Source organism: Fulmarus glacialis, unplaced genomic scaffold (assembly GCF_000690835.1).
Source record: "Fulmarus glacialis isolate BGI_N327 unplaced genomic scaffold, ASM69083v1 scaffold3827, whole genome shotgun sequence".
Taxonomy (NCBI): Eukaryota; Metazoa; Chordata; class Aves; order Procellariiformes; family Procellariidae; genus Fulmarus; species Fulmarus glacialis.
The window spans coordinates 3,529-18,327 of NW_009222421.1; the positions used below are offsets into that span (position 1 = coordinate 3,529).

The 14,799-nt window shown below is 44.4% G+C and overlaps 1 protein-coding gene across 1 annotated transcript in view; it reads right to left on the reverse strand.

Annotated features, from left to right (window-relative positions):
• Nucleotides 1-5,881: 5,881 nt before the first annotated feature.
• LOC104079394 (calcium/calmodulin-dependent protein kinase type 1D-like) overlaps nucleotides 5,882-14,799 on the reverse strand; it is a 59,512-nt gene continuing 50,594 nt past the window's right edge. The window contains exon 6 of the mRNA XM_009581427.1: nucleotides 5,882-5,961. Within this exon, the coding sequence (XP_009579722.1) occupies nucleotides 5,882-5,961 (80 nt within the window). The remainder of the gene's footprint in view (nucleotides 5,962-14,799) is intronic.

Genomic DNA, 14,799 nt, shown 5'->3' on the forward strand with positions numbered 1-14,799 from the left:
TCTCCTCATCAGGCAGAGAAAGCAAACCCCTGCAACCTCCTGTTACATATTGGGGGTGATACTAAAGCAAAACAACCCGTTCACATGGTCAGTGTATACAACCTGCAACACAAGAGCACTGGGGTTAGTTTTACAAACAGTTTCATAGTGAGATTAGAGCGAAGAACTCAGTAAATGCTCAAAGACCTGAGATGTGTGGTGGGGGAAGTCATCCAAGTGCTCTTTATAGCGATAAAGACACGTATTTCTTCTTATTTTAGGAATGGACCCTCATACCGGCTGACGCTGGTGCCCTCATGAAACTGTGGACAAGGACATATTACATGGGGAACAAAAAATAAATTAAGAAGCAAGCAATGAGGAGCAATCATTTGGGGTTGTTTTCCCAGTGTTTAACTGTGATATTCTGAGTAGTCCAACGTGCCTGTGTACATTTTGCCACCACTAATTCTCCTTCCAGTACCTAACAAGTAAGTTATTCCTCACTTTCTTGCTTAGGCTTGTGTGAGATGACGAGCGGGCAAGATGCCTGACCAGCTTTTCCCAACGCATGACTCCAGGATGATGGTGGAAACTTTTTCTGGCATAATATACTTTGTACTGTCCCTGGTTAATCCTTCCATACAAACATCATTGATGATTTCATGCACATCTACTTGAAAATCAAAAGCAACTTAGCAGCAGAGAAGTACAGCAAAGTATGATCCAAGGTTTATCTCCAGATACTCGTTGTTTATAAATAACAATAACAAACCAGTAATTCTCTTGTCCTACCAGTGAACAGAATCAGAAGAAAATTCAGGGCAAAATGTGTCCAGCCTAGTGCAGAAGAGAGAGGAGGTGTTGAGGATGAATAACCAGGGGCTGAGGCAGAGCGTTCTGTAGCCCCGCGTGCTTTTCCAGCTTTGGAACATGATCTTCTATTTTTTGCATATATTAACTTAATCTTCATTATATCAAGTATGCATGCAATCAGTATTTTAGCTCCCCAAGCTTTTGTAACCTCTCATGTGACCCAGACAGGTCCAAAATCCAGCTGCTGGGAATCCAGTGAAATCTCTTGCTCTTCTTATGCTTTATGTTTTTAAGCTGAACGTGTACCAAAACTACCTTGTGATAAGCAGAAAGCTGAGCTCAACAATGAGGCTGTTTCAAATTGAGAAATATTGCAACTGGAATAACAGGAAATTTCAGGCTGCTAAAATTAGTTCGTGTGAATAATGACTTGTCATGCAAAACAGGTTTTGATAAAAACTCCGCTGGTTGCAGCCTCTGCAATCTGGCTGTCATTAACGAGAAGCATTAGAGACTGGCACTGAAACAAAGGTATTCTTTCCTAAGACATCCTTCACCTTGCATATCACAGAAACAAATATTTGTCTAGGGCATCAGTGCCCCAGCAGCAGTTTGTTCTTCCAGTGTCATAAACTGAAGGCTTTCATGTGAGACTGAGCTTGCGTCTGGAGGCACTCAAACCACTTGCAGTAATAATAGCTCAAAGCATCTTTAATTTATGCCCGGCTTCTGTGTTGGATTCCCCTGAGTCTCCATCTTCTTAAATGACAACGGTCCGTTTAGAGTGGCTGTGGGATTCGTGGGAGAGGTGGGGAAGTAATGCAGGATGATGTGCCTGGATTGCTGTATGCATAAATACTTCTCTGACTGGTTTGGACAAGTGCAAGTAGCTCCAACCGTACTGACAGTGGAACTGGCAATGGCATATCCAGATGGGTGTGGTGGTATATTGGAATTAATAACAGGATTAACTACCAGCATTGCACCAGGGTGGCTACGCTGCTGGTGCTTGTGGCATCTCAGTGCCATGCCACACTGTGAGCACGCTGGCTCTGCCACCTCCGGTGGTGTGGCACTGCTGGGACAGCACAATCAGATGTTAAACCTGTGCCCATCAGGTGGTATCAGACACACCAGCAGGGCTACTTCCTTCCAGCTTAGGGAAGGACCCCTCTTCCTCTCAGTCTTTACTGTACCCCGACATCCACTTTCTTACAAGGCCACACCTGCAGTTTCTGGCTATTCCTGGGAGCAAGGATGAGACCCAGTTCAAGATTAGGACACGTAAGATGTGGGCTGGGTTTCTAAGCTCCCATTGCAGTCAATAGAGATGGAGTCAACGGAGACTGGCGAGTGATGCAAATGTACCATAAAGCAGATGAAACCATACTGTGAAGGCAGGGGTCTGAGTACGGAGCAGGGTGTGATCCAGTAGCCTCAGCATGGGCATTTGGTGCTATTTGACACGGTCCATGGTCTCCTGCTTGGCCTCCATCTGCCACTCCAGAAGGAAGGTCTCCACAGTGCATTACACTTGCCAAATCCACATGGTTGTCCCGGACACCCCGAGCACTAAAAGCGTAAGTTTAGGCAACTGAACGGCACGTCTCAGTGAAATGATTGTTTGCGTCGACCCAGGCTGGGTTGAGGTGCCCACATAGAGCCCAGTGCCACTGGAGAAGCTGTCGAGTGCACAGCACCCCTGTCCCCAGCTGGCAGGTACGCCATGGGGCTATGGGGGGCTGGACCGTCCTGCAGCCACAGCTTGAGACCAGGTGGGACACTGTATGTGACTGAAACAGCACAAAGCACCTAGGTTACGGTTACCAAAGTGAGCCCTGGAGTGCCGCTGGCTGTAACAGGAGCTGAAGGATTTAGCTCACATACAGAAATATTCAAGGAGGTGGTTTGATCTCAGACCCAATCCCACCCAAGCAGTGACAGTCTGGCAAACACGTTACCACGCTCCTTCTATGGCAATGCATTATTGCCATTCATTTTGACTGTACATAATACAAATCAAGTCCTTATTACATGAAGCACAGAAACCCTGAAAAGATTTCCTTGTCCTGCAAACAGGAATTCACAGGGACTCATTCTTGCTAAACTGATTTAAGCCTTCAGGGTTGGGAATTCCCCGTACAGCAAATGGGGAATTTAGATTTGAGGAGTGTGTATGCCTTGCTTGACAAGCCCAGCACATGCTGATTTGGAAAACAGAGCAGGAAACAACTGAGCTGAACCTTGCAGAAAGAGCAGCCTTGCTTAGGAAGGGGGAAGGATTACGGATGAGATCAAAACCTTCCACCTATCGAAGATGTGTTCATAAACTTGATGTGTGGAGGACACATTACTTAGCACTGTCTCACCCGTATTCCTCAGCAAGACACATAAAAGCAACAAGTGAAATAACAACAACAGGTCTGCCAGCAAAAAAGACCTTTGGTGCATGAGCCATGGTTGAATGGGACTGAAAACTTGGAGGAAAGCAGAGCCAAGTTTATCTCCAGGCAACCAGGATGCAACAGTTCAGAGCCCTCCTGTGGGCTGCCAGATGGACACATATTTTCATGGTGGATATTTGACAATAAACTGAACCTAGGCAGCAGTCGAGCCTGGAAGTGGGGCAGCATACTGCTGTCTTCCACCTGCATCCTCCTTCTTCCTGCTCTCTGAAGCTGGTGCTGAGCAAAGTACTACAAAAGCAACAGAAAAGACTCTACTTGATTGTCCTGCCATGGCTGGCAAGGACCAAAAATGTCAAAAAACCCAACCCCTAGGCCTTCCATGCTCAGGTTTGCTTGTGGAAGATGTTAAGTTTGGGTCAGCACACACCATCCTCATCTAAAAGTGCACTAGGGAGTGATGTGTGAAGCAGCCTCCGAGGCATTTTGTTATGTCTGCTGTCTTCCCCACTGCTGTAGCATGTCCCGCTGGGCTTTGCCACAAAGTCAGAATCAGCACTGTTGATTTTTGCTTTGTTATGCAAAAGCTTTTTGCATCCTGCTATTGATGGTTGCTCCAAGATAAATCCATCGCCCTGCAAAGTTTTGTACTCAACAAGTTTTCAAATATTCATGTAGATTGGAAAGCCAGTCACAAAACTGATGTTTTAGGCAGGACTTTGTTTTAAATAAATAAACATACATGCAAATAAATAAAGCCTTCCTATCTTAATATAAAAAAGCTATTTTGGGTAGCATGTAACTTATGCTCAAGACTAAATGAAAATGTAAAGAATGAACATTGCACAGAGTGGATAATACAGCAATGAGGTTAGTCCTGGCAAAAATAGTTCTACTACACCATCAAAAAGTTATTCATGTTGACAAGCCATGAAATGTTTGCATAAGGAGAAAGGGAACAAAGTAGGAATGCTTTAATGCTGTGCCTCGTTGGAGCTGCTTTTTCCTTCAGTCTTGTATAACTGTGACAGTTGTGTAAAAGGGAAAAATAAAAAAAAAAAAGGGAAGCACTGGTAATGCTGGCATGAAAAGACATTTGTTTCTGCAGCAAACAGCTACACAGCAGCTCTGTGCTCTCTTGCACAAAAGGAACAGGCTTGTTCTACTCTGAGTTGTCACCCTGGGTCAGCCCGTGGCAAAAGCCTGACCTCCTCTCGAAGACCTGCATGAATAGCTCCTGCTTCAAAGTCTGCTAGGCAGTGCAGATGCAACCTACGCAATTGTTATTTGAATGACGTGCATGGACTCACAGACCCGAGCCCTGAGCACAGACCACCCCACGAAGACAGGCCCCTAAGCTAGAGCGAGTCTTCCTACAGGTTCACAGACAACAAGTTCTGCATTTCCTTCTCAATCCAAATATTAGCAGTGATTTCATATGCTTATGCACACAGAGCTGGATTCAGATGATGGTGCCCAGAAACGTTATGGACGCCCTTCTCTGGACAGCACTAATGACCCCTGGCACCAGGGCATCCCTGTGACAGCAGTGGCCAGGACACCTCTCCAATCCTTCCAAGTGTTGTCGCTGGGACAGGAGGTGGCTTATCTACTTCCATGGCTCAAGCACTGAAGGTGCACACACATCTAGAGTACTGACTGCCCCTTTCATGGAGACAAGTCTGTATATGGAAAAACCTTTTCCCCGTGAGGACAGTCAAGCAGTAGAACAGGTTGCCCACAGACCTTGTGCAGTCTCTGTCTTCAGAAGATTTCAAGACCCGACTGGATAAAGCCCTAGGCAACCTAGCCTGACCTCAAGGACAGGACTTCCTGAGGTTCCCTCTAATCTAAATTATCCTATTAAGCCTTTGGGAAGAAGGGTGGCAGGTACTGAATGAGGACAGGCACTAAATCTCCATAAACATACGAGTTCTGAGATCTATCCACCACTTTGGCGAATGCACAAAAGTCCTGGTCCTGTAGCTTTCTCAAGCAACCAATCCCCACCCTCTTGAGCAGCCATTAGCCCCATTAGAGGAGCAAATCTCAGCCAAGAATGCAGAGGCTTAATGGCTTGATAGAAGAGTGACAGAACTGACATGGCAGAAATCAGCTCACCCTCTCCTATGGGACCTGATGGTTGGATGTATTAAGGAAAACGATTCCTCATTTTCAGTAAAAATCTCCATTCTTTGTATTATGTTTTGATAAGAATAATTCACTGCAGTACAGGAAAAGCTCTTCCCCCCTTACCTCCCTCTGTGCCCTCCCCAGGGAAAAAAAAGCCATTACGGTGACGCCTTGAGAGAGGTGGCCCTTCAGGATACGCCTGTGGGCACGATGCTGTGCTCTGTGGATACGGCCAAATTTGTTTCTTGTCAAAGCTAACCTGAGCAGCAGAGGGAATAGCTTCACTAACGTTACAACCCGGACAAGCCCATACTATTGCACACAGCTTAGTTCAGGCGGGAGCAAGGATTTTTGTTTTTGAAGGGTCCTGGTTCATTTCCTACCACTTCTGCCCAAATCTCAGCCTTTACGTAACTGGGAGGTGTTCCATGTTATCCTGGGTCACAAGTGTCAGAGATGAACTTTCTTGGACCAGACGAAGCGGGTAACTACATGGTGGGAGGGCATGTTGCAGGTCCCAACTCTGTGATTGAAAACCCAACAGATACTCACAGGATGTATGCGATGACCCCAATGGACCAGCAGTCCACGGCTTTGCTGTAGGGTTTCTGGGCCAGCACTTCAGGAGCTGAAAATAAAAAGCCAAACGAGCGCACGTTACAAGACCAAACATTTGACGGTGGCCAAGAGGTAGGACCCTGAAACTTGAAGCTCCCTGAGACCTTGTGCTGCCCTCCACATACAGCCCTTGCATTTGCAAATATCCTGGTGTTTTTGAAGCTCATATTCTCACAAAGAAGGATGACTCCTAAAGTGGAGCAAATTCCCTATTTTCTGACTCCAAGGGCAGAAAACAAAACCAAGCACAGAAAAATGCCTGAGAGGCAGAGGGCCATCACCTTTCTCCCAGAGGAACTTTAGGAGACCTGGAGGAAAACGAGGCCAAGCTTTGCACCGGTGCTGAGGTGCACGTTCACCCTGACAGCCTCGCAGCTCCACCGCATCGCGCTGCCAACCCGGGGATTTCAAGAGGCAAGTCAGAAAGTGCAGCGTGTCAGGGAGGTGACAAGTTACATCTGCAGGAGAGGAAGGAGAGCTGTCACCATACCTCCCAAGAGCTGCCTTCCAAAGCCTGCTGGATGTCAGAGGGAGTCATTTGTCCTGCTGCCTCTGGGAACACAGACACCTCAGAGGGAGTAATGGAAAATAGCGGGAATGGGACACATGCACAAAGGAACTGAGCCTTCTGCCTCTATAGCTTTCAGCCACCATAATCTGAATTTTGCTAGAAGTGAGAGCCTGGGCATTTATTGAAACTCTTTGTGGGTCTGCTTTCCTTTCTTACACCAGTGAGAGTTAACAAGGTGCATTTTTTGGGGGGGAACCTGGAATATTATGTTTTCCCTGTTGGGACTTTTCAGTGCAAATGCTTAAACCTAAATTTTAATACCCTGTGACTAATCTTTTTCATGTAAAGAAGCTTTTGCTTTTTTCAAAGCAAAATGTCCGCAATAATGCAAGAAATCACTCTTGTGGCATTCCTAAAGCAGACTTGCCACACTGGGTTTTAAAAGGCACAGTATTTTCTCTGAGTGCTTTGGAGTTCAAATACTGCAAAAGAATCATGAAGGGGCAAGTTCCAGCAAAAATATTTCTTTGGGGTTATGCCTTCCTCTGCTAGGAGTCTTACCAACATCAGTTAGTTACTTGAAGAACAGAAAAAAATTTGTAAAGCACATAAATCTATTAAAACTTGAGCCTCACATTTAGTTGTTACATATGCTTTGGTGTACTGGTAAGGACTCTTCAAAGAGTTATCTTCTTAAGGTAGACAAGTCAACAAAACTAAGGTCAAAACTGCCAGTAAGGAAGGGAACAGGAAGCAATAATGAGAAACAGAAAAGACTTTCTGGAGCTCGGGCATGACAGCTTATAGAAGGGATTGAAGGGAAGACAGTGCAGAAGGCAGATGAGGGCATCCAGGCTGCACTTCCACAAGCAGCAGAATGATTCAAAGGGTCAATTCATACTGGAGAGACATTATAATAAGGAAGAAAATCCAAGGGAACGTGGATAAAAACATAGCTGACAGCCAGATTATGAGTACTCTTGAAGATTGGGATATGCCCCAATCTGCAGCACAGGGTAATTATTACCCCAATCTTCAAGTCATCCAGCAAACTGGGACCACTGTATGTATAAGAAATTAAAATGATGGTTCTGTTCATATATTGTTATTCCTAATACACTGTTGTAATGTGTGAATACTCCAACACCTGTCCACTATGTGCCAAAGGAGGTTTCTTTCCACTGAACCTAGCATGAACGGCTCCTAACTTGGCCCCAGGTGCTTGGCAGAAACCTGCACCCCAATTCCTGAGAAGTCCCTGCCTCCGACCAGGACACGGGCACACTGCCATAGTCCATCAAGATAATGATAGGCTATGTTAAAATGTTCTTACTACAACAGGGGACAGAGCTGTGGAAATATAAAAGGCATCTTCAGCTGCCCTACAAAAGGTAGCTCCTTCCCCAGTGGCTGGGTCAGGGTCTGTGGGTCAGGTTGATGCTAGGCAGTCCGGTGGGGCTGAATTTGAAGAAGAACTTGGGATAAAAGAATAAAGCCTGGAAAGCCGTCCTATTTGGCCTGCCTCTGCCTCCCAGATCACCTGGCGAGTTTTCAGAGTCTAGCAAATTTACATTTTTCTTGTATAAAACAGTTGTACCTCAAAGTTTCTCAAGACAACCTTCCCAGACAACCCTTGTGTCCCTTAACCTGACTCTTTCTTTCCTGATTCATCAAAACTTGCCTCCAACTTTTCCTCTAAAAAGAATCCTTTATCAAAATGTGCATCAAATAGGGTTTATGAGACTCCATTTCCTTTTTTGTCCCATCCCTTGTGATTGGATTTTGTGACAAAGTATGCTGAAGAAGGGAGTCCATTTTCCCCTGTCCTTAGGTGTTTAGATGTCTTCCAACTCTCCAGTCCTTCCAAATTCCCAATATTTTATTCACATATCCCTTCTACCTTTGACTGCCTGCTCCTGTTTGTATCATTTTCAGGACTGCTAAACATTATACATCTTATACACCCCAAAGAAAATATTATGCAAATGGCTCCTGAGTACCATGGATCCTAGTGAGCTCCTGACATTATACAGATATGCCACATTAACATAACAGAAATCAAATCTGAGACAAGGGGTGTGAACTATATAAAGACTCTCCCTGTTAAAACATCAAAGCTGAGCTGGGGCATTTCTCTCTGTTTTTAAGGAGTGAAGAGCATGGATAACAGACAGTTGCTGCTGCGGATGGTGGCTATGAAGCAGGTAAGAAGACCACAGGATCAAGCCCAAAGCAAATGTGAGGCTATTACCTCCCCTTTGGTAAACTTTAATGAAGAAAGGCAGGAGGTTTAAATAATTACTTTAAAGCCAAATGGCTGCTTTTGGTTTTTGTTCCAAAGAGCAGACATGCAACAGGAGCAGGAGAACATAGCTAAGCATCATCTGTCTCTGATATACGGAAAAGATGGAAATATTTATTGAGCTGAAAAACAAGTCAGAGGAGCTCTCAGAAATGACGGTAGATCAGTGCCAAGAGGCAAAAGCAGGAGATGCAATGAAAAAAATCCAAGAGCTGACAGCATTAAAGGATCAACACAGGCGACTGAGGAGACAAAACAGCAATAAGGAGAACAGGAAAGTCAAAGTTCCCATTTCTGGTGCTGGGGAAAGGCCAGCTGAGCTTCCCGTATCGCACCTCCCCAAGGAATCACTATGGGCTCAAATACTACGCAGCAGTCATCCAGAGATGGGGAAGTCAACGAAGCAAACCTGGACCCTTCCCCAGTATATTGCCCTGTGGTTGCTTCACATGCAGGAACTGTGTTTCAGTCCAAACCAGCATTGCTACCAGCAACATGTGGCAGGTAAAATGTTGGGTAGTGGTCCCAGGGCCTCATCCCACCTGTAGGTACATGAAGATGTGCTTCCCACGGCGCTCCACTTCCAGGCCAGATGATCTGCTGGTTTACAGTTAGGGTTTGTTTGTTTGTTTGTTTAGTTATGTTTTATTTTTAATAAGAGAAAAAATTACAAGGCTTGTTTCAAATGGAGGTTTTAAGAAAAGATACAGAACAGGGACATTTGGAAACCTTTCAGAGCACTAGGCCATTACCCTCAGTGAGCACAGCTATGCTCATAAGCTCCCTAAAAATGCAGCTGCTGGATGCCAAAACCAGCAATCGATGTTCTTGCAAAGAGCTCAAGTGATGGGGATTGCTCTGATACTTTAAGTCTGTTGAACAAACTATACAAGTCATGAGGGTGCCTGTTCTTCATAGCAGCCTCATACTTAAAAGCAATTCTCCTTCACTCCCATGACGGTGCTACTCCCAACAGATTTTGCTGTCTCACAAGAACTCAGTTTAATGCTATTTTCTGTGGTTTATATGGCTTCCCACAAGCTGCATGCCAGAAAGAACGAGGCGTTTGAACAAAGGGTGATGGTTTTGAAGATCCCCATAGGAGTGGCAAATCAGCAGGCTGCCGTAAATGTGGGAGGAATAAAAAGTTCTAAATAGAGTTAAAATAACCAGGGACCTGCTTACATTGGGCAGGGACACAGCTCAACTGGCCCAGCAAATTGGCCTGGTGCAAGCCAGGACTAGGAGTTCAGCTGGTAACTATTTTAGTGCCAGTTTCCATCACGTAGGCAGGTCCTGCAAGTAAAGAGGGGGAAATGTGAATGGGCTGCACAGGTACAAGATGGCCATGAAATCTGAGAGGGAAGGTGAGTGATGGGCAGAGTTTGTAAGGACACCAAAGAGGGATGGTGCCAGCCCCGTTGCTCAGGACTCGAAGGTACCACCTCAAGAAGATGGACAGAGAGGAACAACCCTGAACCATTGAGAAGATGGTTGGATGCATGAAGGGCCAACCCAGCCCCTCTTCTGAAGCCAAAGATGGTGCAAGAGCAGTGTGAGCTCCCCTGCCACCATACAAAGTGCCTTCCTCATGGTGCAAACAGGCTAAGAGGCACATGAAGCAGCTTCACCACAAGGCCAGAGTCCCTCTTCCACTGACTCCTGGGATGAAAACAACTTCTTTCCTGCTTTCACACAGTCCTCCAGTGCTCATCTTGTTCTAGTTGGCCAAGACTTTGCAGTTTGGGGCTGTTTCTGAAGGACAGCAGGGTTTCGGTGCAGCGTTGCTGGTTTCTTGTGCTCCTGTTGTCCCTATTTCATGTTACTGAGTCGGATTTAGATAGCTGCCATGGAACATAATGCAGCTACAAACACACGCAAGCAAACCCCGTTTCAGGATACGGCAATGGAGCTGAGCGATCGCACTGTCACGAGCTTGTGCCTGAGCAAACTCTGGTGAGAGCAGTTCCCAAGCTTTATTTTTACTTCATTACTCGTGTTACTGCCTAAACAACTCCTGGGGTTGCTTTTTGCTAATAAGGATATTCCAAAGGCTTATTGAATATTTTCAAATCTCTGACTTAAAAGATAGCGAGTAAGTCAAAATTCAACATGGAAATCTATTGCTTACTTAAATGCTTTAGTCTTGTGCAGGGCTAAGAGAAACACACAGCTTTGATATGATCTGAAATTGCTACTGGATTTCTGGCAGACCTGAAATGTGTGAAATGACCTTTTATAAAAGCACTACAGAGAATAAAAACAGTGAGTGAGGTGGGGTGAAAGGAATTTTTCCCCTCTCTCACAAAGAAAAACCTCCTCAGGGACCAACCACATATCCCAGGTCCAGCCCAATCCCTACGATGGGGAAATATAAGAAAATTTTACTTGAAGTTGGGTTGGGACTCAGAGCAAGAATTCTAAATCTCAGTAGAATTAAGATATTAGCCAGCCACAAACACAATTCATAATTCAGCATTTCTGCAAAAAGAGATCAGATTGCCTGAGACAGGCTTCTAACATTTTTCCAAACTTTTCAATGCTCATAAGTGTCTCACGAGTCTAAGTCCCACCTGCAGAAGTAACCAAAGCTTTTGAGAGACCAGCTCTCACGGAAATTCAGTCAGTGAGACCTAATTCCCAAACAGCCAAAATCTCTTTAGAGGAATTTGCTGAGTGACTGGAGTCACCTCCTGGTGAGTGCCCAACTTGACACATCTCAAGAATGACTCATTTTCAGGCAGTTTTGAACACCTCCTTCATCAAAATCAAGTTCTTATAAACAGTCTCAAGCCGAGCAGCCCATGACAGATCGCTAACGGCTTATACAGATCTTGCCCATAATCACACAGATCACTCAGGGTTTTGAAAACACCACTTCTTCTCCAGTTTAGAAGATGGGGTGGGATGCATGCAAACCAGTCCACACACCTGATCTGCAATGAAATGAGCCACACAAGCTGCCTCATCTTACCCAATTTAGGTGCTATCTAAAAGTTGGGCGTCTAGTCCCAGCTCATCACCTAGACTCCTTCCATAAGAAATGGAGAGAGATAGGAGTCCTAAGCAGATAAGAAGATGGAAGACCTTTTCATTAGAAGAAGTTGCATTATCAGTCCGCCTCTTCAGTAAGTAAACATGTAGATTTGCATCTTAACAAAAGTGCTTTAACTAAGTCTAATTGGGTTAAATTATCCTAACTGTCATCTTTTCACCACAGGACCAAAATCTCTGACAAGACTCCTGAAAGAATGAGATCTCTGAACTGTTGACAGTAATTTAATCTGTAAGGCAGAGCCTTAAAAGCTAATGTGCTAATGCACTACTGGTTATGCACATTTTAGATATACTCTGATTTGATAAGTAATACTTTAATTTTCAGAAAGAAAACTGATCTTTATTAAGCAGATTGATTATAATTACACCCTCACTTATTTGATGAATTTCTGAACCACATAAACAGGAATTTAGTGTCTTGGATACTAATGTTCTTTGGAGCTGAAACTAAGAAAAGTTGAGTTAAAAACTGAAACACAGAGAGTTGAAAGTATATCCTAATCAGGGAAATTAGATAGAAATGACAGGGGGCCCTGCCTGCCTGCAAATGCTTGCAAAGGGCAGCAGACCTGAGTTAAGATCAGGTCTGCTACCAAGTCAGAAGCTTGGACAGCACTTTGCACAGCAGGATCCAGCTGGATCCATTTCTGGAGGTAAAGAAATATAAATAGTAGCAGATGTTAATGACTTCTTAACTGAGCCCTGGTGCATTTGGCATGTGATAGGTGCCTAACTTTTTTCCAGGAATTAAAAAGCAAAGTGGTTAAACTGACAAAAATAATTAATTCCTCATAATACCTTAGAAAATGGGACGTTCTACATATCTTTAAAGAAAAGTGCCAGGAATTGCAATGTAAATGATGGATCTCCGAGTGTTACTTCAACGCTATGTAAAATGGATGGGAAAAAAAACCAAAAAGAGTTGGCAGAGAGGACACTTCACGGGCCAGCGCTGTGGCCCGTGTCTGCCCCAATCCAGATGAGGACACGTATTCATGTTGTGCCATTAGGACAACATTTATTTGAGGGCATTAGGCAGGTGCTGCAAATTGAAGCGACGCTGGAAGGCATGAAAGCTTTCGGATGGGGACAAATCGCAGACCATGTATGCAGAAGCCACATCATCAGGTATAACGCTCACGGAGGCCCATTTGTGGGCATCACCCCACTGACTGGCAATAAAAATGTTCTGTGCTTCGAAAATGTTGTCTGGGCAACCAATTATATTAAAAAAAAAAAAAAAAGTAGCACTAAAGAGAAGCTGTTTCCTGTGCAAAAAAGAAATAGAATAAATATTTAAAGAGGTTTTTCTTTGTGAGAGAGGGGAAAAATTCCTGTCAGCACTTCAGAAATAAGCGGCTGTGACCTCTTGAACCGTGATGAGTAAATCCTGCGTTCAGTAAGGTTAACAACAGGCCTGGAGGCACTTGTGTAGCTATCGGTGCCCAGACCATGAGTAATGAGAGCTCTCAAACATCTCTCAAAGCACTACGATTTGTGTCACATGCTCCGAGAGCTTCCTCTCCAAAATAGCGAGTTTTCTTATGTAAATGGCTACGCTGAGAGGCCGTATGAGATCACCCAGTGCCCAAGCAGAGTTGCGCTCCCTCATTTTCATCAGCACTTCAGCAAACATCATCTGAGCTTCCCTGCGTCTCGCAGACTTATTCTAGTCAGCGGCCATTTCAGAACAAAATAAAACATGTTAATTAAGGACAGAAGAGCTGACAGCAAAAATTATGAAAATTGCTGTCTCAGCTCAATTCCTGCTAGTGCTTTGGAGGAAGATTTCCAGTCTGGTGTGATTACACAAGGCAGCTATTCAGGCTGTACAAAGTGCATCCTGACTCATATGTCTTAAAATAAAAAAACGATGGGCTGATGGCTTCACGATGGGAAACCAAAGAAATCTGTTCTTTTCCTGATGTTATCAGGGTAAAGCATGCCTGTGCAGTGGCAAGATAATGCCTGGAAAAAGGTATTCCTGGGACAAATCTGGATCACTGTGTCATAACCGCATCATCTGTCTCAGTTCTCGTACCATGGTACCATCAGAGGTATGAAAACACGGGTGAGGTGGCAGCTGCAAAGCAAGAAAAGCCTCTCTGACGGCTGGAAAACATCAGGTCTTTCCTACCGGAAAGATGTGAGACAAGCCTATCCCTGGGGAAGCCACTGTCACTTTGGTTTCATGGGTACCCCAGAGATTAATTTTACCGTCTCAGCTGACTAGCTAGGTATCATAGGAGGCACAGGCTTGCTGGATCCGTCTCATGCATGAAGTGAGCCTTTTAAATAGCGTTTGTTCAAACAGACCCTGTCATCACCTGCCATATAATTCTTACATTCAGTTACTTTAACTTTTTAAAAAATATGCTGGTAAACACATTGCTAATCAGTAGCCTAGTACAATCACTACGGAATGGACAAAAGAGCAAAGAATAATTGGTAGGAAACGATTTGATATTGCCCAGCAAGGCCCAAGGATCTACAGAGCTTTTGCATGCTGACATCTAGGAGTCAGTAACTTAACATGGTTGTAACAGAAGATGACCGAACACGTCTGAATAGATGTAGCTATTTCATTTTACTGTCTTCTATCAGGGGAATCTGGCAAATGCTATCCTTTATGATTAAAATAATGTTACATTAGGTGAAGCTTCTTGGTTTTGTAGGTGCTTGCAGAATCGATGCATTTGAGGATATTCTTCACGTGCTCCTAATTTAGTTACAAGCAGTGTCTTTGAGAAAACTCATTTTGCAAAGGATTAAAATAATGAAAGTGAATCCCACAAACCCTGAGCTGGATTGCAGGATGCAGACCCAAAGGACAAGAGCAAACAAGGCAGAGCACCAGCGACTTCCGAAATCTCTATTTCTAACGAACATCTCTAAAATCTCATGTGCACTATGTAGTGGCACTGGAAAACAAGTATTATTCCCTTTTCGCTATGTGTCTGTATTGCAGCTGGGAAGAG